Here is a 26,134-nt window from a genome sequence, read left to right as displayed (position 1 = left end):
CCAGCAAGTTGTTTTGAACACATCTGCATGCCTAAATGAATTGAGTTACTGACAGGTGATTGGCTGATTGAGTTACTGACAGGTGATTGGCAGATTAGCTATTTGCGTTGGCAAGCAATTAAACAGTTGTACATAATAAAGTGGCTAGCTGTGTTTATATATATATATATATAATTGAAATAAAGAAGAAATAACTTAAGGACAGACTAGATGGACCAAATTATCTTTTTTTAGTTAAGTCCTATCTGATGAAAAGAGAAGTAGAAGAGCTCAGTTACACCATAAATAATATAATAATGTCTGCGAATGAGTTCAATGCGGACAAATACCAAGAAGGACTCTGTCCTCATTATGTGTTCAGCTTTATCCGCACTAGACAACATTTTGCCGGTGGAGGAAACATTTCAGTTTACAAAACAGATGAAGTGTAGACTTAGGTGGAGCTGGCAGTTCCGTGACAGTGTATTTGATTAACTTGCCAATATTGATGTTTATACAGTGGATACTCTCTATTAGGCCTGCACAATATATTGCAATCGAATTGCGATTATAGCGGATTGCAATATTTCGATTTGGCCCTTGTCAAAATTAGGTGATTACCTGCTCTGGCGGCGGCTCAGGGTCAAGCTCCAGCAGCTCAGGCAGCCGCAGAAGGAGATAGAAACAGCACTTACGGGGCTGTAGAGGTCAAGGGGTGGAGCCACCTAGGGTCAGGGCGCAGAGCCACCACTACAGGCTGCAGCTCAGGACTGTTATGCGAGAGATGCAGCCATGACAGTGCAGCAGACATTCTCTGCACTCCTGCTTAATCTGTAGTACTGTTCATTACTGTGGCTTTATGAGGGGGAATGACTATGTGAGGGGGAGGGTGGCCATATGAGGGGGGGTCACTATATGAGGAATATGAGGAACAAGGAACAATGGCTATATAGAGGAAATATCTATATGTGGATGGTGACTGGCCATATGAGGCTAAGAATGGCTATATGAATTTTATATAGCCCCCCCCCTTATATAGCTGTTCTCCCCCTCATATTGCTGTATCTCCCCCTCATATAGCTGTATCTCCCCCCTCACATAGCTGTTCCCACTTCATATAACCATTCCCCCCTCTCATATAGCCATCCTCCCACCTTATATAGCCACCCCCTCAAATAGCTATTCAAATGGTGCAGCCCTACTCTCTTTGAGTTATATAGATTATGACCAAATTCTCCTGGAATGATCTTGCTGGCTAGAGTGACCTCAATCGAGTTACTATGAGAAGTCTGAATGCTAGACCCCTTCTAGCTAGTGAAACATTCCATGCCACTAACCTGTAAAATACTCATTTAAACAGGTTTTCGGGGGGAAGGCATGAAAAAAACAAAAAAAACATACTCACTTACCTTGGTTCCCTGGAGCTCCCACTGTGACGTTATCCAGTCCCCTGCAGCTCCTGCTACTTACTTCTTACAACACGGAGTACCCACCGTTCAATCAGTAAGGCCGACCGCTGATGCAATAATAATTGACCAAGTGGGCCATCACTGCTTCTTGGAAGTAGCTGGACTTGCGGAGGTCCAGGTGACATCTCAGCAGAACACCAGATCACTCCATGCCTTTTACACGGAGCAATGATATGCCAAATAGGCTGAATATTGCCCCATGTAATAGACTAGTGATCAGCTGACAAGGGAACAATTACTTCCTAATCAGTCAATCAATGGGACTGTTGTTGTTGTTCAGCCACACGTCTCTCGTTGTAAAAAGGAGTTGTTCTGCAGAAAATGATGGGAATAAAGGGCCACGAGAACAATCCTTGGCCACACAGTCATTGCGACATGTAAAAGGCTCATTAAACAAACACTGAACTGGGTGATTGTATGGGTCTTGAGTCTGCCCATCTAAAAGGACCCTTACACTAGTTATATACCTTAGGTAATTGGGAACATTCAAAGTGGTAACATGAAGCTCCTGGGCATTAATGAAAAACAGGTTCCTCCACCTACCATTAGCCATTTATAATACTGATGACATTTTACATGGCCTTTGGTCATCAAGGTCCAAGTCTAAATACCACCTCTGTGCCTCCTATTGGCATCCATTCTGACAGAATCCACAATATGTATAACACCATCCTAACTTTTCCTCACATTTCTGTTGAGTTCAATAGGGTCTTTCAGGGGTCCAGTGTTCTAGTATTGTAGAGTTCAAAACTACCTGAATAGTCAATGAAATCCTCAATAATAAAGATCAAAATAAACCATTCACAAACACGGATTGATTGAATTTAAGGACACCACAAGCTTTTTAGTTCTGAGTTCTCCTTAACTTATCTTTATTTTATTTTTTTCAGGGTATTTGGGGTCCTCCTTATCTTTGTGGATTTTGTATTTGTAATAGTGGATCTTTCTGTTGTGGACAAAAGCAAGGAGACAGCAAATATCATATCTGGAATCTCCTTATCTATATCCTTCTTCTTCCTGATAGATGTCCTGCTGCACATTTTCGTGGAAGGGTACGTGACCAATACTTGTAATATTATAGCAGTGAATGTAAAGTGTACTTAGATAACTGAAAGCTATGATATACCAACTTCAGGGGAAATATTATGCACAGAACAGTCTGATTATTCAGCTGAACTATCATTAAAGCAGGAAGACAAACTAAAAAAACAATGCACTAATAAAGCAGAGCAGCAGTTCGGGGGTTCTTGAGGACCCCTTGAGAAACACTGCTATAAGGGATGCCAAAGAATGCCGAGGCATACTGTGAACGAACCCATTCGGTTTAATGGCCTGAATGTAGTTAACTAATGACTACATTCAGCCTATTCCCAGCACATATACATTTATTTAGTAGGATACAAAAGCACAAAAGACCACCTGTCTTGTTAAATAAACATATACACTAGTTGATTATTTTCAGGCCATTACACTGCATAGGGACAGGATGCCGCTGTATACCTACGGCCTTCCTAAGTTAATGCAGTGTGAACCAAGCCCAACTTTATTTCTATACAGTATTTAAACACTCCCTCATTTACTAAGACTGGCATTATGTAACCACAAATAAGAAAGAAAACGGAGTCACATGAATATTAAATAAAAGAATGAATCTTTATTATACAAACAGTATGTTAAACACTATAAAAAAGGAGGAAATCATACATGAAAAAAGATGGCACCACTGGAATCACAGCACTAAATTAAATCTGTATCATAAAGGTGGTAATACATAACTATCAGAAAAGACACTATAGCTGGAATTATTGCTGAGAATATAAATAAAGTGCCTGTGCAATAACAATATATAAAGTGTCCTATGCTAATATCATAAACTACAACAAATATATGCAGTGCTATATGCTATATGTACGTAAAGTGCATACATATTAAACAATTATTAAAAATCCATATGATGCATCAGAACCATACAGATATAATCGTGTTAGGCATGCCCAATTAGTAGCGTAGGGACCAGTGCGAGATCCAGGACGACACCATTCCAATGCATGTTACTATACACACTTTGTCAAGGAGAACACCTTCACTCCCAGACGAAGGTGTGCATGGTGAAATGCATGTTGGAGTGGCGTCATCACGGATGACTGTGGTTTATTTTTTCTTTGGGTTTACATATGCATACCAGTCTTGGTAAAATTATGTAAAGTTTGGGCAATTAAGTGCCTCTTAATGAATCAGTCATTGCTGCAGCTGCCCCACATGCCGCATATAGGTTTGCTGGCTTATATTGCGTTAAATTAGGTGTGAGGTTAGACCACGCCCCCTTTTCATCAAGTCCTCCTCCCCCACAAGGACTTGTGCAAAAATGTGCAATTTTGCCTAAAAGCAGCTTAATAGAATTTTACCAAATATACCATATACCATAAGTGTTCTGTTGGTGCATGTTTACACGTTGACTTCAGGATGCAGTTTCACTGTACTGAAAGTGTAGCTTTAAAGTGAAAGATAATGAGCATCATGTTGGGCAGGGAATAGTACTGCCCTGAGCTTGCCCAAAACCACTTGACCACTGTCTACTTGACAATCCGCACTAATTGACAGATCCTATACTGGACGACGGGCCCTACTCTATGTAAGGTGCAGGGAATAGCAAAGTCAAAAGCAACGAAACTACACAGCATATTAAAACTGACAAAAACAAATAGAGAGTGGTCAACAATATTAATTTATATACATGAATACCGATGTATAAATTCTGGCCTGGTAGAATATCTCTTTAATTATAAAAAAGTAAAAATAAGAGGTAAACAGTGGTGTTTATAATCAGAACAGTGTTATAAGACTACTATGAATTATTTAGATGATGATCTGCAGTTACTTTTTCCTTTTGCTCATATTTCCTCATTGTGCCTGGCATGCTGTGATCACATATCTGACACTTGTTGTCCAGAGCTCATCTCTCTCCAGATCTTTTGAAGATCTCATTGTTGTGACCATGTCATGAGCTGATGTGATCAAATTCATTCTTTGTTATTCCTAATCCTTGTTTTACAGATTTCGGAAGTACTTTAGTTCTAGGCTGAACATCTTTGACGCGGCAATTGTTGTGATCACTCTCATAGTCACGCTGATATATGCATTCACGGATTTCAGTGGCGCCACCAATATTCCAAGGTATAATGTTATCTGCTAAAGTAAAACTTGATCGCAAGTACTAACTTGTTTTTTATTGTTTTACAAGGTATTAAGAGGTGTTATAAAGATTGCTCCATTATGTGGTAAAAACATGTACTATAAGGGTATAGCAATCTAAACAAAGCAGGAAAGTCCGTCCAGCACCGCTACTGTGTGCACATGTGTAAGACAGATGACTACGGCTACACCTATATAGGGACTCATACAGGGGTGCTGTTCACTGAAGCAGTGTAAGTGTCCATCAATGGTGACGTCGCAGGTTGGTGTAGTCCTACCACCAAAGGATTTAGCCTTCGGCTGCAAGACAAAATCTTTGAGTGGATTTCTTGATCAGAATTCCCTACGCAGAATCTTTGCGTAGTGAACTCTGATCAAGAAATCCACTCAAAGATTCTGTCTTGCAGTCGCTGGTGAAATCCTTTGGCGGTAGGACTACATTGATCTGCGTCATCACCATTGATGGCGATGCAGTTCACGTGTAATATTCAGTTCATACAGCAGAATGCCAGAGTGCAACTACACCTGTAGAAATTCCATAGTGTGGACATACCCTAACATGTAACTTATTGACTGAAATCCCTGCTCTTTCTATTTTTAGGAGTCCATTTGACAGTGTCACTCAATATTAGGACCTCCCACTGGACTCCTAAGAATGGAACAATTAGAAATTTCAACCAACAAGCTAAAAGTTATACCAAATCTTTTCCCAGTTATATCAGTTATATATAGTCTGAAGGCTCCTCTTGCTCTATAACATGATGCCGATAGATTAGATAGCATTTTCATATTGAAAGGTTCTCTGTAAATTGACAATACAGGAGCGAGAAATCGACAAGTGTATGTATAACATGCTAATATAGTATTTTTCATGTCCTAAACATAAGCTGTGCCCTTGTTGTTACATTCATTCGCACAGCAATGTTTCGGGCGATGCCCTTCTTCAGGCTTGTAAGGGGTCCGACTTCTGTAGATAACTTAGCAGTGATGGTGCCCAGAAAGTCATAAGTGCAAGATACACTATATACATTATATACTATATACATCTATTAACTATATACCTCTACTAACTATGCAAATATATATTTTTTCTTTAGACTGGTGAACTTCTTCCGAGCCTTGAGAATAATTATCTTGGTTAGAATATTTCGTCTGGCTTCTCAGAAAAGACAGCTTGAAAAGGTCACTCGTAGAATGGTGAGGGGTGCTAAGAATGTTACTTTAATATTTCATTGTTAGTTTGTTGATGCTAAGATCCAGCAATCGAGATAATAGCTTCAAATGTAGTAATTTATTGCTCGATCCCTTATCTCGGTTATCACTTCTCTTCTTGTATTGGGAATGTTTGCACCTCCGTGCACTGAGGAGGGAATAGGACTTTTTCCAGTATAAGGGTCTATTCACACTGCAGAATTTCTGCATGCGGAATTCCGCATAGATTCCGCATGCGGATTCTGCCTGAAATTGAAGCCTAATAGACTTCTATGGGATTCCGCATTACACTTCTGAATTTCCGCATGCGAATTCCGCACGGATTCCACGCCAATTCCGCACAAAATCCGCACAAGCCAGCAACCACCAAGATAAATGCGGAAGCAGAATTAGTGCGAATGTGCGAAAATTTTGCTGTGGGAATAGACCCTATGTGAGGAGAGCTCTGTTTTATTTGGATAGTTATTTTTGGTTATATGTCACCTGTTCTTGGATCAAATGAACTACTATATAAACGTTGCAAAGAACCCTAACCAAGCCCATCACTTTGGCAGCATTGGTAGCATCTTCTTTAGCTAGGGGAGACTCTTCATTGGAAGACTCGACTTGTATCTTTGATAGCAATGTTATTTGTACAACTTTCTAAGAGTTGACAGTTTAATAATTTGGGTGCCACCATGTTCTATAACAATAATCCGAAAATAAATGGTTGTTAACTTGTTGGTAAATAAGTCTGAAATACTGTTATCTGGTTATATTTTTCTGCTTACCTGCCCATAGATTAAGCGCAGGTTGCGGATATATCGAGTAAAATTATTCATTTTTTTGCAGGTCTCTGAAAACAAAAGAAGATATCAAAAGGATGGATTCGATCTAGACCTCACTTATATCAGTGGTGGGTGTCACATGTCTTGGATATGTAGTATTATAAATATCTACCATAAGGTTAAAAAACTAAACAAAAAAACACTGCAATGTTAATTGCGAGTCCCAGTCAATCAATAACATCAGCCATCTTTATAAGATATGCCGGTGCTTCTACATCTAGGAATCATTATGGAAACTGGTCATTTCTGGTTCTCAAAATCCATCTGTTAAAGATGTATTCTGATTTATATAAATATTAAGCTGCATCATACTCCCATTCCACCAGAGGCACTCCGACCTACCTCTGTGCCGCTGTTTACTTACCTTTATATTGTGCCCTTCCTGCTCTACTATATAAAAAAGTAAGTTAAATATAAAGGTGAAAAAAGAATATTCCCTATAAGGAGAAAAAAAATTGCAATGTCAAGAGCATACAACAGTAACAGACAAACCATCTGACTAAAGTAATTCTTCTATATTTGGTTCATGCTATGTTGATACAATAGGTTCTATTTTTATTAAAATAATTGTATATTCTCTTATTGATTTTATAGACAGGATAATTGCCATGTCATTTCCATCATCTGGAAAACAGTCTTTCTATCGGAATCCTATAAAGGTATGTCTTTACTAATGCAAAACCTTTGGGGGAGGAGTGGTGAGGTTGCCCATAGCAACCAATCAGATCGCATCTTTCATTTTAAAAAAGTCCTCTGAAAAATTAAAGAAGCGATCTGATTGGTTGCTATGGGCAACTGCACCACTCATCCTCTGCACAGGTTTTGGTAAATCTCCCCCATAGAGAATACTGAAGTGTATGGTGTCCATTTTAGGACAGCATCAGCCGTCAGCCGTACCTCGCTCATCCTTCAGCCAAAACGGCGTCCCGCCTCCTCCCTCAGCCAAAGCGCTGTCAGTTTTCAGCCGTACCTCCCTTATCCTTCAGCGAAAACTGCGTCCCGCCTCATCCCTCCTCCTTCAGGCGTCAGCCAAAACCTTTGTCATCCTAAACTCTCTCATGCCTCAGACGAAAATGAAAGTGCTGAGTCAGCAGAGCTTCGGCAGACCTGCTAGCACAGACAGTGTGTGATTTGCTGCTAGCACAGATACTGTGATTGGTTGATGGGACGGTGTGTGCAGTCCCGCACCACTGTTTGGACACACTTCTTTACAAACCCTAATCCTCTCACCCTCTAAACCTACGCTCTCAGCTTTTCCCGATTCCTGCAAAACCTACAGTTATATACTCAGCTGTAGGTTTTTCAGGAATCGGGAAAAGCTGAGTACATAACTGTAGGTTTATCAGGAATCGGGAAAAGCTGAGTACATAACTGTAGGTTTTGCAGGAATCTGGAAAAGCTGAGTACATAACTGTAGGTTTTGCAGGAATCGGGAAAAGCTGAGTACATAGCTGTAGGTTTTGCAGGAATCGGGAAAAGCTGAGTACATAGCTTTTCCCGATTCCTGAAAAAAACTACAGTTATGTTCTCAGCTTTTCCCGATTCCTGCAAAACCTACAGTTATGTACTCAGCTTTTCCCGATTCCTGCAAAACCTACAGTTATGTACTCAGCTTTTCCCGATTCCTGCAAAACCAACAGCTGAGTACATAACTGTAGGTTTTGCAGGAATCGGGAAAAGCTGAGTACATAACTGTAGGTTTTGCAGGAATCGGGAAAACCTGAGAGCGTAGGTTTGTTTTGCAGGAATCGGGAAAAGAGAAGTACATAACTGTAGCTTTTGCAGGAATCGGGAAAAGCTGAGAACATAGGTTTGTTTTGCAGGAATCGGGAAAAGCTGGGTACAAAGCTGGATACATGAGAGATTACGGTTTTTAAAGAAGTGTGTCGAAACAGTGGAGCGGGACTGCACACACCTTCCCATCAACCAAGCACAGTGTCTGTGCTGGCAGCCAATCACACACTGTCTGTGCTAGCAGGTCTGCCGAAGCTCTGCTGACTCAGCACTTCCATTTTCGTCTGAGGTATGACAAATGTTTTGGCTGATGCCTGACGGAGGAGGGATGAGGCGGGATGCCGTTTTCGCTGAAGGATGAGCGAGGTACAGCTGACGGCTGATGATGTCCTAAAATGGACACCATAGAAGTGCATATTATAGATTTAGTGAAACTACATTAAGCAGATCTGTAACCCTCCTCAAGAGTGGTTGATGGTCAGGGGTAGGGCTCCCCTCATACATACAGAAGACTTACAACTATCAGTCCACCATATGCTTTGGTAGTTGCTGTTGAACCAAATTAAACAATATTTTTTGTGACTGGGTTGGGTTGGTTACTAAGTTTTTGTTAATGTAAGAATAAATATAAAAACACTTCAAAAATATACTAAACAGGTAAATCCAAAGCAGTGTATGCATGTAACTCATTGTATAAGGAAAACATGGATAGTAAGCGAGCGCCTGAGAAGAGTATTTGCTCTTCCTGTAGTACGGCAGTCAGTATTAAATAACGGCAGAAAGGGCAGTCTGAAAACAGCCAAGAATATCAAGATCATTTATCAGATGTTGTTGTCATCAACCAATGTGCAAATCCTAATATACACCTAAATATAGTGATGCAACTATTAGGTGAGATTTGGCTTTTGTATGGAGGAGAAACCACTACGTGACGCCAGGTGGTTGACTTTCTATGGCTGCCCTATGGACACAAAATATATGATTTCAGCATCTGTAGAAACAATGAGCAGGCGGAACATCCAGATTTACGGAATGTCTGCCCATTTTTTGCTGTGTGCACGTAGCCTAAGACTAAGCAATTGAATGACTGACTATGTAATACATGGGTGATTCTAATGCACCAGAGTAAGGGTCTATTCACATGGCAGAATTTCCACTTGCGGAACTCCACCTCAAATTAAAGCCCATAGACTTCTATGGGATTTCGCACTCCCATTCCCGAGTTCCGCCTGCACTGACTGAATGAGTCGGCACTAGGACCGCACGGACACTGCAGTCTCCTATAGACTGTTATGTGTTCCGCTAGGATTTCCGCCTGAAGAAAGAGCAACCCCTTTCTACAGGCGGAAATTTTCTAGCGGATTTTTCATCCGGATTTTCCGCTTCACAAATTCCGAAGTGTGTATTTGTGAACGGAAAACCATTCACTCCACTATGCATTATAGTAAGCGAAATTTCTGCCGGAAATTTCAAAGCGAAAATTCCGGTGGAAATTCTGCAGTGTGAACCTAGTCTTAGGGCCACTGTTACAACCAGCTCTGTGCTCTGGTTTCTAGAGAACTATTTTCCCAAGATACTTTTTTTAGATACTTTTTTGGGATAAGTGGAACACGGCAGCAGGTGAGGTGTGTTTAATTCATGTGCATTATAAGAATATTTATTCAATTCTCTATCCTCTGTGTACGTTTCTCCTTTAGGATATTCTCCTATGTTTCCACTTTCCTGCTTGATGCCTTTCTATTCTGGTAAATCCTGTTCTTTCCTTTCACCTTAAGAAAACTTCTCTAAAATAAAAAGTTTAAGACTGAATTTCACAATTATTTTTTAGGAGGTTGCACGATTTTTGGACTCCAAACATAAAGACCACTACAAGATCTACAACTTGTGCAGTAAGTAGCAGTTTATTATGACCATGTGATTTTTAGGTGCAGATACAAATACACACTATGGGGGAGATTTATCAAAACCTGTGCAGAGGCAAAGTTGCCCATAGCAACCAATCAGATCGCTTCTTTCATTTCTAACAAGGCCTCTGAAAAATGAAAGAAGTGATCTGATTGGTTGGTATTGGCAACTGGGCAACTTTGCCTCTGCACAAGTTTTGATAAATCTCCCCCTATATACGTCAAATGCAAAAAATGAAGGAAGCCATATTTATTACAACAAAACCATCATTCATAGCAATTCAGCCTATCCACAATTCACCTTGGTGAGACATAGGCATTGGCAGAAAAGGGTGAACCCTGGTATAGTTAGAAGGGAACAGTTATTACTTTTTTGGAAAGTAAAATTATGTTTCTTAATGGTTTTTTAATTGAAAATTAATAGTACTGAATATTATGGTCCACAATAATGGAAACAGTCATTCTATTAGGCTAAGCTAATACACTGTATTATGATACAACCATATGTTGTTCCTTTATCTAAATCTAAAGCTATATCCAAAGGTTGGTGGGGGTCTCAGAGCTAAGACCCCAAACGTTAAAAACGTAGTCATGGCATGTCTCTGTGACGTGTCAAAAGTTACATAGTTACTTTGTAACTATGTAACTTTTGACATGTCACCCAGACATGTCATAACTTAGCTGGGACCCCCACCAACCTTTAGATATAGCTGGGTGAAGCATGCAGCGGCACACTAAGGGTACGGTCACACTGCGGAATTCCGAGAGCAGAATTCCGCAAGTAGAAGTGAGCTGTACCATTAGTGTGAATTGGTCTTCCGCGAGACCCGTTCACACTGCAGAATTTCAGCAGCAGAGAATTCTGCAGCTGAAACCGTTCCGCGCAAAGAAAGAACATCTTCCTTCTGTGCGCGGATTTCCGCAAGTACTGTATAGCCGTCAATGGTGACGGCGCAGTGCCCAGCAGTCCTAGCGCCAAAGCATTTTCGGCGGCAGCCGCCTGACGGAATCCCTGCTCGCGGAGCAGAGATTCCACAGTGTGAGCATACCCTTAACTTCCCGGCTGACCACTTGATCCGAATTGTTGTAGGAGATGGGCTTCATAGACTTACAATATAGTCCATTTCATGCAATGATGAACATAGCCTCACATTTCTTCCAACTATATCTATTGATAGTGGGGGTGTCAGCACTGAGAACCTGACAGATCAAAACGTTTGACATATCTGGGTGACATGTCAAAAGTTTTTTTTAAGTGACAGTAATGCTTTGACCCCTTAAAGCAGACTGTTTGGTAGCTGTATCCTAACAGACAATAAAGCAAGCCCAGAAGCTAAGCTTACTCCATAGTCAGAGGGTACCTATCAGGAGCCCAGCACTCACGGTCAGTGACCAATATCAGCGATTATGCTGCATTTAAAAGGCTAAATGACAGTTACCACTACTATAGGGTGCCCTATCGGTACCCCCACAACATGATTGTATGGTACCAATCAGTAACTATGGCAGCCAGAGGCCTTTACTAAGCTTCTGTGTCTGCCATAGTAATTCTCCTGAGATAGCCTGCCTCATACAGACTGCATTAGCAGAGCACATATCTAACTGATCAGTGATATGCAGTTGATCAGTATAGGCAACCTAATGATTGCTTGTAAAAGTCTCATAGAAGGACTGTAATAAAAAAAAAAAAATTATAAAAAAAAGAAAGGAAAATATATAAAAATATATAAAAGTCCCTCTCCTAATATAAATTCAAATCACCCCTTTTCCTATTTTGAATGAAAATATTCAAACAAAAGATATTGGTATAGCCAAAGTGAACGGCATAAGCGGGAAAACGGGGGAAAAAAAGCCAGAATTACTGATTTTTGGTCACATCATTTTTTGAAAAAATTTTATAAAAAGTCTCATCTACTTCTAAAATTAATAAAAGTAATACAAATTACAGATCAGGGTGCAAAGTTATAGGGGTAAGAATTTAGCAGTTTTGTGCATATTTATTTTAACTTTTTAACAGTAGTAAAAGAAAAAAAAAAAAAAGCTTTATACTTTGGGTATCTCCTGGTACTGACCCATAGAAAAAAAATGTATCAAACCTGTGTAAAGGAAGAGTGGCGCAGTTGCCCATAGCAACCAATCAGATCACATTTTTCACAGGCCTTTTGAAAATGAAAGAAGCGATCTGATTGGTTGCTATGGGCAACTGCACCACTCTTCCTCCACACCGGTTTTAATAACTCTCAACCAACATGTCAGGTTTACTGTAAAGTACACTCTGTAAAATTAAAGCCCCCCAAAAAAGTAAAATGTAATTTGATTTCATCCCACAAATAATTTTTGTGGGGTTTTACAGAATATTTTGTGGTAAAATGAAAGGCCTCATTACAAAGTGCAATTGGTACTAGCGCAGTTGCCCATAGCAACCAATCAGATCAAGCGGAAATTCAGAAGTGTGAATGGGAGTGCGGAATCCCATAGAAGTCTATGTGCTTTAAAGGGGTACTCCAGTGGAATTTATTTTTTTTTTTTAAATCAACTGGTGACAGAAAGTTAAACAGATTTGTAAATTACTTCTTTTTAAAAATCTTAAGACTTCCAGTACTTATCAGCTGCTGTATGTTCCAGAGAAAGTTTTTTTCTTTTTTGAATTTCCTTTCTGTCTTACCACAGTGCTCTCTGCTGACACCTCTGTCCATTTTAGGAACTGTCCAGAGTAGGAGCAAATCCTCATAGCAAGCCTATCCTGCTCTGGATAGTTCCTAATATGGACGGATGTGTCAGCAGAGAGCACTGTGGTCAGACAGAAAGGAAATACAAAAAGAAAAGAACTTCCTGTGGAGCGGAGCATATAGCAGCAGATAAGTACTGGAAGGATTAAGATTTTTTTTAAATAGAAGTAATTTACAAATATGTTTAACTTTTTGGCACCAGTTGATTTGAATTTTTTTTTCCAGGGGAGTACCCCTTTAACTTGAGGCAGAATTACTGCAAGCGGAAATTCTTCCATGTGAATAGACCCTTAATATGTGATGTGCAGTTTTTAGTTCTCGGGATCTCTCTTCCAGGTGAAAAGGGCTACGATCCAGAGTTCTTCCATTACAGAGTGGAGCGATTCTTCATAGATGATCACAATGTGCCATCTCTAGCGTAAGTGTGATAAGCCTGTCATAATAAGTAATGCATTATGTAGTCATATGTAAAAAGTAATAATAATAACAATGTAAATATAAGTTCCACAACATTATGCGGCTATGTTCGCACGTACAATTCAGAGTATTTTATTTTCTGCATGCCTCTTCGGCCATAGTCAGTAAAAATGCGGATGCAATTTTTTCATGGCTGCATTTTTGCAGATTGTGGAAAAAGAGGGTGCATAAAATAAAATATCAAGAAGAAGAAAAGTCCAGCGCAGCTATTCCAACAGATATGCGGTTTATTCCATGCAAGCAGGACACAAGACAATCATGGAGGTGACGCGTTTCGGCCGGTGGCACCCGGCCTTACTCATAAGGCCGGGTGCCACTGGCCGAAACGCGTCACCTTTACGATTGTCATGTGTCCTGCTTGCATGGAATAAACCGCATATCTGCGCTGGACTTTTCTTCTTCTTGATTATGTACTGGTGAATCCGCACCTGTCCGAGCTGCAGTCGGTCCGTTGTGGGAGAGGTGATTTTGCTTGCTTCTACCATAAAATAAAATATGCATCAAAATTTTGCGCTGTGTGAACATAGCCCTATGTAGTTTGTGTTTCAGTTTTTCCCAGTTTTCTGCTTGTTGTCAGTGAATGGAGATATTGCTGTTTACATTCACAGACTAAGAACCAGTCTACCGATCTCTCTCTCTCTCTTAGGGCACGTTCACATGTTCATAACTCGCAGCGGGTTACCCGAGTTTCGCTACCATTCACTTCCATAAATCCGCAGCCAATCTGCAAATCTGAGACTATTGTAAATTCTTCACAGACCCATTGAGGAGAATGATACCGAAACTCACAGCAGATTTTCCACAACCCTAAAGCCTGAAGTCAGGACAGGAAAAAATGACTACAAAGTTTGACTCATGAAGGATTGCCTAGACTGATATGATGTTAGGCACTATTCACATTTTGCGTGTTTTGTCAGTATTTTACATCTATTTCTTTACAGCGTACCTGTCATTTCAGGAGACCCTTTCTTTTTTCCAGTTCTCCTAGTCCTTCTAGAGCTGGTGGATGGAGCTTCCTCCTCCCCCTTCATAGACTTGTATTACTTGTCTTGCAGACACAGGACAAACTTTTGTTAGGTCTGTTAAAGGGAAAACGAGATGGCAAAAATGAGATAGATTTCTAAACCTGCCTGGTGAGAACATACTCTTAGATGTGTCATCTCCTTTATATATAGGGACATGTTGAAGTTCACAGCCAGTGTGCGTACTTGGATGGCACAAGACCTAAAGAATGTTATAGCCATTCACTGCAAAGGAGGAAAAGGTAAGAGGTCCCATTATCTGTCATAGTATACATACTGCAAATATCAATGCTTTCACAAGAACTCTAGGTTTTGTTTTTTTCCCCACACAGCAGGGTCAGAGGGGTCAGAGCTAAAGCTGAACTCGGCTCCGTACAGCTGCTCCTGACCGAGGTTACTGTCAGGACCAGGTGCTGGTGGCCGGGAGTGCTGTAGTGCGGGCTGCAATGTCATTTAGGCTAGGTTTACACTGTAGAATCTCCGGCAGGAACATACCTGCCCCATAGACGGGAATGTATTTCAGGCAGATTTCGCTAAAAGAATGACTGAGAACATTCTTTCAGTAGTAGAATTTCAGCAGCGGAAAATCTGCTACGAATATGTGCAGCAAAATCCCATTGATATCAATGGAATTCTGCTGGACCAAAATCTCCAAGTGGAATTTTAAAGTGGAATTGTCACGATTCGGCTTCCAGGTAGTGGATCCTCTGTGTCAGCGAGGGATTGGCGTGCACCGTGCTAGTGGACCGGTTCTAAGAGGCTACTGGTTTTCACCAGAGCCCGCCGCAAAGCGGGATGGTCTTGCTGCGGCAGTAGCAACCAGGTCGTATCCACTAGCAACGGCTCTACCTCGCTGACTGCTGAGAAGGCGTGGGACAGAAGGACTAGGCAGAGGCAAGGTCAGACGTAGCAGAAGGTCGGGGGCAGGCGGCAAGGTTCGTAGTCAGGATGGGTAGCAGAAGTTCAGGTACACAGGCTTTGGACACACTAAACGCTTTCACTGGCACAAGGCAACAAGATCCGGCAAGGGAGTGCATGGGAGGAGATCAGATATAGCCAGGGAGCAGGTGGAAGCCAATTAAGCTAATTGGGCCAGGCACCAATCATTGGTGCACTGGCCCTTTAAGTCTCAGAGAGCTGGCGCGCGCGCCCTAGAGAGCGGAGCCGCGCGCGCCAGCACATGACAGCAGGGGACCGGGACGGGTAAGTGACCTGGGATGCGATTCGCGAGCGGGCGCGTCCCGCTGTGCGAATCGCATCCCCAACGGCCAAGACAGTGCAGCGCTCCCGGTCAGCGGGACTGACCGGGGCGCTGCAGGGAGAAAGACGCCGTGAGCGCTCCGGGGAGGAGCGGGGACCCGGAGCGCTAGGCGTAACAGTACCCCCCCCCTTAGGTCTCCCCTTCTCTTTGTCCGGTAACTGCCTCCCCTGGGATGAGGACACCGGGAAAGAATGGAGGGTTTCCTCAACGGCAGGCAGTACAGCAGGAGTGGGAATGGGGAGGGAGGGCAGAGGGCGAGGCCTGGCACGGGGCAGTGTGACACCAGGACGGGGGCCATGGGGAGGCACAGAGGCTTGCCTGACGGGACTGGGAGGGGGGGAGAGGCACTTCCTGTGGCAGGCAGAGTCCCAGTTCCTGATCTCCCCGGTGGTCCAATCAATGGTGGGGGAATGAAGCCGGAGCCAAGGCAGACCGAGGAGGACCTCAGAGGTACAGTTGGGGAGAATGAAGAACTCAATCCTCTCAAGGTGGGGTCCAATAGACATGAGGAGGGGCTCTGTGCGGTAACGCACGGTGCAGTCCAATCTGGCTCCGTTGACCGCGGAAATGTAGAGCGGCTTGACGAGACGGGTCACCGGGATGCTGAATTTATTAACAAACGACTCCAAAATAAAATTTCCAGAGGCACCGGAGTCCAAGCAGGCCACGGCTGAGAGGGAGGAGTTGGCTGAAGAAGAAATCCGCACGGGTACCGTGAGACGTGGAGGAGCAGACTTGGAACCAAGAGACGCCACACCCACGTGAGCTGGGTGCGTGCGTGCGTTTCCCAGGCGTGGAGGACGGATAGGGCAATCCACCAAGAAATGCTCGGTACTGGCACAGTAAAGACAGAGATTTTCTTCCCTACGGCGATTCCTCTCTTCCTGGGTCAGGCGAGACTTATCCACTTGCATGGCCTCCTCGGCGGGAGGCCCAGGCGTAGATTGCAACGGATACTGTGGGAGAGGTGCCCAGAGATCTAAGTCTTTTTCCTGGCGGAGCTCTTGGTGTCGCTCAGAAAAACGCATGTCAATGCGGGTAGCTAGATGGATGAGTTCTTGCAGATTGGCAGGAATCTCTCGTGCGGCCAGCACATCCTTGATGCGACTGGATAGGCCTTTTTTAAAGGTAGCGCAGAGAGCCTCGTTATTCCATGATAACTCGGAAGCAAGAGTACGAAATTGGATGGCGTACTCGCCCACTGAAGAATTACCCTGGACCAGGTTCAACAGGGCAGTCTCGGCAGAAGAAGCTCGGGCTGGCTCCTCGAAGACACTCCGGAGTTCAGTGAAGAAGGCCTGGACTGTGGCTGTGGCAGGATCATTGCGGTCCCAGAGCGGTGTGGCCCAAGACAAGGCCTTTCCTGAAAGAAGGCTTACTACGAACGCCACCTTAGACCGTTCTGTAGGAAACAAGTCCGACAACATCTCCATATGCAGGGAACACTGAGACAAAAATCCACGGCAGAGTTTAGAGTCCCCATCAAATTTGTCCGGCAGGGACAAGCGGAGGTTAGGAGCGGCCACTCGCTGCGGAGGAGGTGCAGGAGCTGGCGGAGGAGATGGTTGCTGCTGTAGCAGAGGCAGAAGTTGCTGTAACATGGCGGTCAACTGCGACAGCTGCTGTCCTTGTTGGGCAATCTGCTGCGATTGCTGAGCGACCACCGTGGGAAGATCAGCGAGACTTGGCAGCGGCACCTCAGCGGGATCCATGGCCGGATCTACTGTCACGCTTCGGCTTCCAGGTAGTGGATCCTCTGTGTCAGCGAGGGATTGGCGTGGACCGTGCTAGTGGACCGGTTCTAAGAGGCTACTGGTTTTCACCAGAGCCCGCCGCAAAGCGGGATGGTCTTGCTGCGGCAGTAGCAACCAGGTCGTATCCACTAGCAACGGCTCTACCTCGCTGACTGCTGAGAAGGCGTGGGACAGAAGGACTAGGCAGAGGCAAGGTCAGACGTAGCAGAAGGTCGGGGGCAGGCGGCAAGGTTCGTAGTCAGGATGGGTAGCAGAAGTTCAGGTACACAGGCTTTGGACACACTAAACGCTTTCACTGGCACAAGGCAACAAGATCCGGCAAGGGAGTGCATGGGAGGAGATCAGATATAGCCAGGGAGCAGGTGGAAGCCAATTAAGCTAATTGGGCCAGGCACCAATCATTGGTGCACTGGCCCTTTAAGTCTCAGAGAGCTGGCGCGTGCGCGCCCTAGAGAGCGGAGCCGCGCGCGCCAGCACATGACAGCAGGGGACCGGGACGGGTAAGTGACCTGGGATGCGATTCGCGAGCGGGCGCGTCCCGCTGTGCGAATCGCATCCCCAACGGCCAAGACAGTGCAGCGCTCCCGGTCAGCGGGACTGACCGGGGCGCTGCAGGGAGAAAGACGCCGTGAGCGCTCCGGGGAGGAGCGGGGACCCGGAGCGCTAGGCGTAACAGGAATCATACTTATTCCGTAGAGTGAACCTTTGTTGTAGCCAGGCAGGGGTACCAGTGCAGGACATTCTGCACTGAGAGTTGGGATGTGTGCTTTTCAATTGGGGGGCACAGCATGATGAAGGGGGGGACGGGGACAGGGTTGGGGCAGTGGCCTGTTGTGCTGTGCCAATTGTACTATAGTTAACATCTTTGGATGGTGGCAGATGACCTGTAGTATGTATAGTGCTATATACTATGTGAGATATATTATGGTGATATGTAATTGGCAACAGTGAACCAATAGCAACATTGGTGTATTTGTTATATGAAAAGGTCAACATTTTGAGCCTAGTCGGAAAATAAGGGTATTTATCTACCCAGACCCCACAGTGGGATTTGGTGGTGTCAGTACTCAGCAGAGTGAGCATGGATGTTTGTGATTTGGACGGGGAATCATTTTGTGATACAGATTAAGGGCAAATAAATACAATTAATTTAATATGATATTGCATTCACTGTATTACAGGTAGGACTGGCACCATGGTCTGCACGTATCTTGTTGACTCAGACCAATTTGAGAGCGCAAAGGTATCTATAGTCTCTATGCTAAATGCTAATGAACCAATTCTATCTTGCAATTTTGCATTGTGCAGGGCAGCAACACTAAGGCCATAGTCACATGGCCCACTTTGTGCGGAATGTCGGAAAACACTTGTAGACATCCCGCACATTTGAACGTTTTTAAAATCTAACATGGAAGTGTCTGAATGATGTGTTTTGTCTTTGTTTAGGAAAGTCTGGATTATTTTGGAGAACGTAGGACAGATACATCTGTCAGCACTAAATTTCAAGGTGTGGAAACCCCATCCCAGGTGAGTCTTTTAATACAAATAATTTTATAGAAATTATTTAGATGATAGTATTAGTACAGAGCTAAAAGCGTACCTGTCAGTTCAGGTGACTTTTTAGGATAAGCTGCCCTGTGTGTGTATATTTCTGGCCATTATATTACTTGTATATGGTATTTTTCAGCAGTTTTTGGCTCTGCAGGCTTTATCTATAATTTTCAGTTCTCCTAGAGCTGGCAGGTGGAGCTCGCTCCTTCCCCTTCTATCGACTTGTATTGCTTGTCTCGCCGACACAAGACAAAGCTGAACTGATGTTTAGAGTGAAATAGTTTAGCAGCTCAAGGGGGGAGGAGGTGATGGAAAATGTTTGATAACAGGAGAATGAAGCATTTTTGTCTTAAAAGTTTCCTATATTCGCTTGTACTATTGATTTATGCAAAGTTTGTTTGAATGACAGTGCTTACAACAGCTTTTGTAAAGGGGATATTCATTAATGGCTTATCAATTTTAGGCACATTTCTGACCCCTGGTGCTGATGAGCTGTTTGAAGGCGCCGTGGCACTAACAAAAGCACTGCAGTGTCGTCAGCATTTACTGCTTTGCCTCCTTGGTCTAACTATGCATACATTTTTACGATTATTTTGATTGTTTATTTTTTAAACACTTGTTAGATTTTCTCTTTTACTATTGAAGATTTAATTTTAACATAGGAGGGAATTTATTAAGACTCTATGCCAATGGTTTGGCTAAGAAAAATCACAAAATTTTCCCCCAATGTTCTTTTATATGTCTATATGCATGTAAAATGCACAGGCACATGTCACATAAAGGTACACTTTTACAAGACAGTCCTGGGGGCCAGTATTAAAGCGAACCTCTTAGATCCCACAAAAAAGCAAAACTGGTATATTTTACTCAGCACCTCATCCTGATCATGTGAATGTAATTTTTATGTCTCTATCACCCATATTTCACAAAAAAATAGCATATTACAGCTGCTCAAAGTCTTTTTTCCATCTTGTCAAAGGGAGGTGGCGTGTCCTTCTCTTGCCTGCACTGTGATGACCCCTCCCCCTCCCTCACTCTGCTGACTCACTGCTCTGAGGAGCCTGGCAGCCCTGCTTTGAACCCTTTCCTCTCTGGGTTTATGCTGTACAGACACACACACACACACACACACACACACAATGATTATTGGACATTGCCTGTACTCTACCACCAAAGACAATATGGTGATTGTATAACTTACATCTTCCTATGTCATATATGTGTGTTATCCTTAGGCAGTCCTGTAATGCTGAGACTTGTAGTTTTGGAATAGTTGGAGGTACAGTGTTTGGATAACTCTTTTTTCAGCAGTGTTGCCTTCAGCTGTGTGCAAAACTACAACTTCCAGCATGCCCAGACATCTTTGACTGCCCAGGCATGCTTGGAGTTGTAGTTTTGCAACAGCTGGAGGCACATGTTTGGTAAAACTCTGTGTTACAGCAGTGTTGCTGCAGGCTGTGTTCCTCCTGCAGTCTTGTCAATCAGTCATCTTGTGTCCATGACCCTCAGACCTGCTCATGCTGCTGAGGGACACATGAGGGATATTTGCTAAGGGATGTTGCCAGATATCCTATAACAACAACCCATATTTGTCTCAGCTGTCCAGCTGCTAATGTAGATTGTATTGCTTCTTTGTGTATGAATTTCATGATCTGACCCATCTTTGCTTTGTGGTGTTTCAGAGTAGATACGTGTGTTACTATGAAATTTTGAAGAACAAGTACAATTTACAGATGCCACCCGAGCAACCACTCCGGATCCGAAGCATTAGAATCCACTCCATTGACGGTAACTGCTTTTAATATTGAACAATAAATGACAACATTACAACTAGCTTGATACTTGGTACTGACGCATTGTACATTGGGTTGATTGTCCCCTTAAAGGGGTACTCCAGCCCTAAGACATCTTATCCCCTATCCAAAGGATAAGATGCATGATCGCAGGGGTCCTGCCGCTGGGGACCCCCGCAATCTTTCATGCAGCACCCCGCTATCATCAGCCTCCGGTGCGAACATCGCTCCGAGTCTGATGAATCACGATCAAGGGGCCGGAGTATCGTGACATCACCACTCCACCCCAATGTGATGTCACCCTCCGCCCCCTCAGTGCAAACCTATGGGAGGGGGCGTGACAGCCGCCATGCCCTCTCCCATTGGTGTGCATTGAGGGGGAAGAGCCGTGACATCACAATACTCTGGCACCATAAACGTGATTCATCAGACCTGGAGGCTAGTGATAGCGGGGTGCTGCATGAAAGATTGCGGGGGTCCCCAGCGGTGGGACCCTCGCAATCAGGCATCTTATCCGCTATCCTTTGGATAGGTGATAAGATGTATTAGGGCCAGAGTACCTCTTTAACACTTGGTCTGGTAGAGAGGACACCCAATATCAATATAGTTATAGTCAGAGTAAGCTGCTATTGCTTGCTACAAAGGAAACATAGGATCACATTGGTGACACTGAATTCAATACATGGGTCATGCTGAGTCCTCCAGATTGTTTGCTGTTCTTTGCAGTGACTAATAGACAAGGGGACTCAAGCAGGAGAACTCGATCTATATTACCCATGTGCTCTTATATAGTGTATATAGACATAAACTATCCCATCCAGACTTTAAAGGTTTGTTTTATAATTACAATACATCTCATATCCATAGTGGGGGTACAACCAATGGAACCCCAATTAATCTCGACAACAGTGGTCCTGTGTTTCTCTATTTGAATGGAGTGGGGGTCAAATATATGCATTGCTGCTCCATTCAAACGCTATTATACTGCCAAAGATAGACAAACACTCATACATAGATAGTTGACAAGATTAAGATAAGAGAAGAGCCCATCATGGTCAACTTCTAACCCTAATGTGTTGATTTAGGAAAAGACAAAAAACCCTTTCCCATTCCTTTTAAATACACTTCTGGCTTTGGCTCAAAATCTGTAGTGGTAGTTTTCAAAAAAACGCCAGAAAAAAAAACCTGTGTGAAAACCTCACCTGAGGCACATACCAATTGCCCCAAATGTCTGCCCTATTTTTAGAGACTGTCCAAGAATTTCTGGACGGTTGGCGGCCCTGGTCTCGGCCCATGTACAGGACTTTACATTTATCCACATTGAACTTCGTTTTCCAGTTCTCTGCCCAGTTCTCCAGCTTCCCCAGATAACTCTGTAGTATCAGATTTATCCTCCTCTGTGTTATTTCCTTACAGAGCTTTGTATTATCTGTAGATATTGAAGTTTTACTATGTTATCCATTTGAAATGTCATTAGTAAACACATTAAAGGAAGTGGATCTGATACTGCCCCTGTGGTACCCAGTGACCCAGTCAGATGTATGTTCTGTCAATAACTTCCCTCTGTTTCCTATCACTGAGAAATCCATTTACGGTGAAACCTTTTTGAAAAAATGCCCATAATGCATAATGTATCATGGGCTTGAGAGATTTCAAAGTACATATATTCTTCCCTTAGTCCTATCAATCTTATGTGATGTACCAACCTTTTATGTGACTCTGGCCTGTTAGTTAAAATTAGGTCTAGAATTGCCCTCCCCCACCTTTGTTGGGTCCTGCACTAGATGTGAAAGGCAATTGTCTATTATTATTGCCAAAAACTTGTTTCCTTTGCTGAACTTTCAGGTTTCTTCCCACTCGTTTCTATCATGTAGGTGAAGCCCCCCCCCCACCCCCCATAATAATGACTTTGCTGTGCTTCACTGCCTCATCTACAGTGCCCTGAATTACTATTCACCCCATTAAACTTTTCCTCACTTTGCCATGGTATAACCCCAGATTAAAATTTATTTCATTACGATTTCATGTAATGGACCAACACAGAATAGTCCAACAATTGGAAGTGAGGGAAAATATTACATGGATTTCAAAATATTTACAAATAAAAATGCTAAAAGCGTAGATTGCATATGTATTTACCCCCTTTAATGACACCCCTAACAAAGATCTGGTGTGACCAATTGCCTTCACAAGTCACATTTTCAAATCACATAATTAGAAAATAAGGTCTGCAATTAATCTCAGTACAAATACATGTTCTGTGATGACCACAGAGTTTGTTAGAGAGCATTACTGAACAGCAGCATTAAGACCAATGAGCTCACCAAACAGGTCAGGGATAAAGTTGTGGAGAAGCACAAAGCAGGGTTAGGTTATATAAAAAATATCCCAAGCTCTGAACATCTTATGGGGCACCATAAAATTATTCATCAGAAAAAGGAAATAATATGGCACAACTGCAAACCTAACCCTGTTCTTATGATCGGTGAAGTCCCAGTGGTCAAATCCCTACCAATCAATCCAATCACCTATCCTCTTCCTAACTTTTGAATACAAAATATAAATCTGTGCCATTTACATATACTGAAATATTTATCATGTTTGATTTTTATACTACAGAATTCATGGTAATGTCTTATGTGTACTTCTATAAGGTATTTATATTGTAGGAATAGGAAAGCACAATGGAAGTGATATGAAGGTCCAGATACTAGTTAAGAAAGAATTGGTATTCCAGTGCGTCTGTGAAACTCAGGAGCACTGCAAGGTATGTATGAAGCAGAGTAATAATAATAATGATAATAATAATAATCATAATAAATATAAAAATAATGATAATCATAATAATGCTTATAATAATAATAGTAGTGATAAAAAATTGCAGTGATAGGGCAAGGCTAGGGCTATATGGCGACATGGATCACTCAATTTGTCGGAAACTTGCTGTCGTGCGACTTTTTTTTACAGTTGTGATTTGGCTATAAAAAAATAAAAATAGCCAAATCACAGAGAAGTCACAAGCAGGTGGCAACTGCGATAGACAGGAGAGCAGAGAGCTATATTAGAGAGTGGAAGGGAGTAGGGTACGGTAGGTTTGGGATGCTGTTATTTTGTGGCTATGAAACAGAGCAAAACAGATCATTGAGATGTTTCTTCTTTTTGGACCTTAGCTGTTTTTTGATGCTGGAAACAATTCAGTGGTGATCAGCTTGGAAGAATGTCCCGTCCTCTCTGGAGATGTCAAAGTCAGATTTGAGTCTAGTACTGTAAGTATATGCACAAATATATGTGTTAATATGTTTATTTTACATAGTTACGGGGAGTGGCTTTTATGTGAGCCAAAATTATCAAAGTGTGCCAAAATTTTGTAAGGCCGGATACACATCATGATTTGTGCCTCCAAAAAATGGAAATATAGTTAGAAACTAAAAATGGCCGCTGACATATCTGTACTCAGAACAGCACGGGCCCCTTTCAATTAAATGACCCAACGTGGTCACCTACTGACTACATTCAGGTCTCTTTCCAACCTATCCAAGTTTTGGCTCAGACTTAAAATCGTGGTCTACTGCATTTTTCGTCAGAGCCAACACTCAGTTACAGTAAGCAAATCACCCAATTAGACTAGCTTCCGGTCATTGAACTAAATAGGGCCCATACTTTTCCGAGCACAGATACATCAGCAGATGATTTTGAGTCCCTGCCGACATATCCGAGCCTCGGAGGCACTAGTTGTGATGTGACCCAACCCTGAGGCAACTATATTAATAATTGGTATAAAAACGTCAGAGAGGTCTACAGATGTACCAAATTTATACAGCATGAGTTACAGTGAAAAAATGGTGTATACAGTGACCCCCCGACCTACAATGGCCACGACATATGATCATTTCAACATACGATGGCCTCTCAGAGGCCTTTGCATGTTGAAGGCAGCATCAACATACAATGCTTTTGTATGTCGGGGCCATCGCATAAACGGCTATCCGGCAGCGCAGACTGCTTCAGCTACCACCGGATAGCCGTTTACGGTGCCCCGTGTGCTGCGGTGACGATCACTTACCTGTCCTCGGGACTCCGGCGCATCCTCTTCGGGATCCCCTGCATCGTCGGCGCTATCCATCATCGTCATCACGTCGCTGCGCACGCCGTCCCGTCATCCAATAGGAGCGGCGTGCGTAGCGACGTGATGGCGGCGATGGAGAGCGCGGATGCCGGGGAAGCAGAGGCCTTGCTGGAGCGTCGGGGACACCTCGGGGACGCAGCGACAGCGATGGAAGGGAACATCCAGGGCAGCGGTGACGGTCCGGAGCGGCGGGGACACTTGAGTACAACCTCCAATACCAGTGGTCTTCAACCTGCGGACCTCCAGATGTTGCAAAACTACAACTCCCAGCATGCCCGGACAGCCGTTGGCTGTCCGGGCATGCTGGGTGTTGTAGTTTTGCAACATCTGGAGGTCCGCAGGTTGTAGACCACTGTCCTATACTTTACATTGCACGGATCCCTCAACATACGATGGTTTCAACAAACAATGGTCCATTTGGAACGGATTACCATCGTATGTTGAGGGCCACTGTATTTAAATAAAGTTACTGTACCTTAGAAAAAAAGAGCACAGCATTGCAGAGTTAAAAGGTGGACTCTCACTTTATGAACCACAACACAGTCTGTCTCTGATGTATTTGTTGGGGTTTTCCACAATTGACTTTGAGGATTTTTGACATAATGTAAATACAAAACACGACTGTGTGTGGTCTCTCCATATTCTTATATACATAACAGATCCGAAGACAAGTTTCTAGTTTAGCTTATGAATTCTTTTTTAGGGATAATGCAAAGTTGCTTGACAAGATCTGACAATATTTAAACTATTAATATTTCACAGAAGGTTGGAAATAGCCCCCAGGGTGACAGGTTCAAGAACAACATGTGGAGGGGCTAGAACTTCACGGCCTTGAAGACTGAACGCTCATATAAAACATGCCGTGACTAAATCCAAGCATTTGCTCATAGGCCTTATTCTTATTGGTTATTTTTCATACTGCACAAATAACCAGGATCTGTTTTGTTAAGGACTGCACTTCCCACTTTTTATTAGCACAAAGTAACTCCTACTGTCGGTAGTGAAGACTGGAAATAAGCATTATACGATGAAGCAGTTTTAGTATTATGAGCTAGGAGAAGCTAATCATTACTTTAGGGTCATAATATGCAATAAAAGTTTCTG

At 43.0% G+C, this 26,134-nt stretch overlaps 1 protein-coding gene across 8 annotated transcripts in view; it reads left to right on the top strand.

Annotated features, from left to right (window-relative positions):
- LOC130358573 (phosphatidylinositol 3,4,5-trisphosphate 3-phosphatase TPTE2-like) overlaps positions 1 to 26,134 on the top strand; it is a 62,879-nt gene that overhangs the window by 25,853 nt on the left and 10,892 nt on the right. For 7 of the 8 annotated variants that reach the window (XM_056561990.1, XM_056561991.1, XM_056561989.1 and 4 more), the window contains exons 5-17: positions 2,339 to 2,500; positions 4,503 to 4,622; positions 5,738 to 5,837; positions 6,684 to 6,747; positions 7,274 to 7,338; positions 10,242 to 10,302; positions 13,383 to 13,464; positions 14,699 to 14,787; positions 18,742 to 18,803; positions 19,007 to 19,087; positions 20,794 to 20,899; positions 23,559 to 23,671; positions 24,075 to 24,170. In XM_056561990.1, coding sequence (XP_056417965.1) covers positions 2,339 to 2,500; positions 4,503 to 4,622; positions 5,738 to 5,837; positions 6,684 to 6,747; positions 7,274 to 7,338; positions 10,242 to 10,302; positions 13,383 to 13,464; positions 14,699 to 14,787; positions 18,742 to 18,803; positions 19,007 to 19,087; positions 20,794 to 20,899; positions 23,559 to 23,671; positions 24,075 to 24,170 — 1,201 coding nt within the window. The remainder of the gene's footprint in view (positions 1 to 2,338; positions 2,501 to 4,502; positions 4,623 to 5,737; positions 5,838 to 6,683; positions 6,748 to 7,273; positions 7,339 to 10,241; positions 10,303 to 13,382; positions 13,465 to 14,698; positions 14,788 to 18,741; positions 18,804 to 19,006; positions 19,088 to 20,793; positions 20,900 to 23,558; positions 23,672 to 24,074; positions 24,171 to 26,134) is intronic. The other variant, XM_056561985.1, reaches the window with a different exon arrangement.

This window comes from Hyla sarda, chromosome 2 (assembly GCF_029499605.1).
Source record: "Hyla sarda isolate aHylSar1 chromosome 2, aHylSar1.hap1, whole genome shotgun sequence".
In the NCBI taxonomy this organism is placed as follows: Eukaryota; Metazoa; Chordata; class Amphibia; order Anura; family Hylidae; genus Hyla; species Hyla sarda.
This window is presented reverse-complemented; position numbering and strand designations above follow the sequence as displayed.